The sequence below is a fragment of the Miscanthus floridulus genome, chromosome 15 (genome assembly GCF_019320115.1).
Source record: "Miscanthus floridulus cultivar M001 chromosome 15, ASM1932011v1, whole genome shotgun sequence".
NCBI classification, from domain to species: domain Eukaryota; kingdom Viridiplantae; phylum Streptophyta; class Magnoliopsida; order Poales; family Poaceae; genus Miscanthus; species Miscanthus floridulus.
Genome location: NC_089594.1, coordinates 73,841,183 through 73,843,147, shown reverse-complemented (window position 1 = coordinate 73,843,147; position 1,965 = coordinate 73,841,183). Strand labels below are relative to the sequence as shown.

General features: G+C 40.9%; 1 protein-coding gene across 1 annotated transcript; it reads left to right on the top strand.

The window, feature by feature from the left end:
- Positions 1–811: 811 nt before the first annotated feature.
- Positions 812–1,246, top strand: LOC136507658 (uncharacterized). The gene is made up of 2 exons (XM_066502317.1): positions 812–1,030; positions 1,136–1,246. The coding sequence occupies exons 1-2, from the start codon at positions 812–814 to the stop codon at positions 1,244–1,246; spliced, it is 330 nt and encodes a 109-aa protein (XP_066358414.1).
- Positions 1,247–1,965: the final 719 nt, after the last annotated feature.

Here is a 1,965-nt window from a genome sequence, read left to right as displayed (position 1 = left end):
ATGGCTTGCATGTCGTGAGTATGACAATATGGCTGGAGCCACTAAGATATTGTCAAATTAATGTAATGGCCTGCGTTCCAAACTGTGATGATCCTATCCGCGACTATGTAATCTTCTTCACTGCCTTACGTTAGTGATAGCTAGTCTTGGTGGACTCATCACTGAAGGATGGCATACATGGATCATGGAGATGGAGATCATCATGAGGAATAATTTGATGGAGATGGAGATCCCCAAAGAAACATTGGGCTATACCATGTCATATCTGTGTTAATGTCGTTCTTACTATATTCTACTTTCACGTGCGATAATGTTTTTGTCTATATGCGATGGTGAAGTAGAACAATCCCTTGGCAATGTTTAAGTTAAAATGCTTCCCCAAACCTTGCACTATCATGTGTCTTGTACAATCGGTGGTGGGTCTATGAAATTAGGGTGCCATTGATTTTCCTTGACTAGACAGGTTCGTATTAGATACTTATAGCAGAAGGGTTGGTTACTTGGACAAGGTCATCCTAACGGTTAGGGACCTTGGAGCATGAGTAGTTGGGCACCAAAGCATAGAGATGCTACCCAACAACAAGAGTCATATGTGATATGATTAGCAAAGAGTTGCTTACCAATCTACCATGTCTTCTAGCGGTGATGCTAAAGCTCACTAGTAGACTTGTTAGTTGTGGGTCCTGAATCACTAAATTTCAAAAGAGGGATATTGATTTTAGTGGGAGTATATTCTATTAAAGGTTTAATATTGTTTACTCTATCTTGGATACATTGTCTTAGTATTTTGTATTACTTTTGTTGTAGATAAATGGCACATAGCAATCAACCATTTACTTTGTGTTCAATTCTTGAGAAAGATAAGTTGAATGGAACAAACTATGTGGATTGGATCCACAACCTGAGAATTGTTCTCAGGGCTGAGAAAAAGGAAGAAATTCTAGACACCCCATTACCAGATAAGCCTATTGATAATGCACCAGCTACAGAGAAAAATGCTTACAAGAAAGCATGTGATGCTGATCTTGAAGTGAGTTGCCTTATGCTTGCTTGTATGGAACTAGATCTACAGTTGTAGTTTGACAATAACCATGCAGTGCACGATATGATCATGGCGCTCAATGATATGTTCCAGACTCAAGCCAGGACTGAAAGGTTCAATGTATCAAAGGCTTTTGCTGAAACCAAGCTAGCAGAGGGCATAGTAGTTGGGCCACATGTGATCAAAATGGTTGGTTACACTTAGAGGTTGGAGAAGCCGGGCTTCCCAATTGGCCCTGAATTAGCTACTGATTTTATTCTCGTGTCTCTTCCGCCCAGCTATGGAAATTTCACTATGAACTACCATATGCATGGGGTAGAGAAGGGCTTGAATGAATTATGTGACATGCTTAAAACAGCAGAGGCTGATATCAAGAAAGGTGCTGGCAGTAGCCATGTGATGGCGGTCCAAAACAAGCCTAAGTTTAAGAAGAAGGGCAATTCTTGGAAGAAGAAAAAGGGCAAGGCTAAAGATGAGATCTCTAAGCCAAACCCACCTGCGCCCAAGGCTGGACCACCTGCTGATGCTGAGTGCTTTCATTGTCATGGGAAAGGTCACTGGAAGAGGAACTTCAAGTTGTACCTAGAATCCATAAAGGATCGTGGCAGTAAAGGTACTCCCGCAGCTTGTACACTTGTTGTTTATGTTACAGACATTTTCCTTGCTAATTCTTATATTAATTCTTGGGTATTTGATACCGGATCGGTTGCTCATATTTGCAATACGATGCAGGGAATGATAAGAAGTAGAAGCGTGGAAAAGGGAGAAGTTGATTTCCGTGTGGGCAATAATGCAAGAGTTGCTGCGTTGAACGTCGGGATGATGCAACTCCACCTCCCGTCAGGATTTATTATGGAGTTGAATAATTGTTATTTTGTTCCTAGTTTAAGTTGAAACATTGTGTCACCTTCATGTTTGATGAA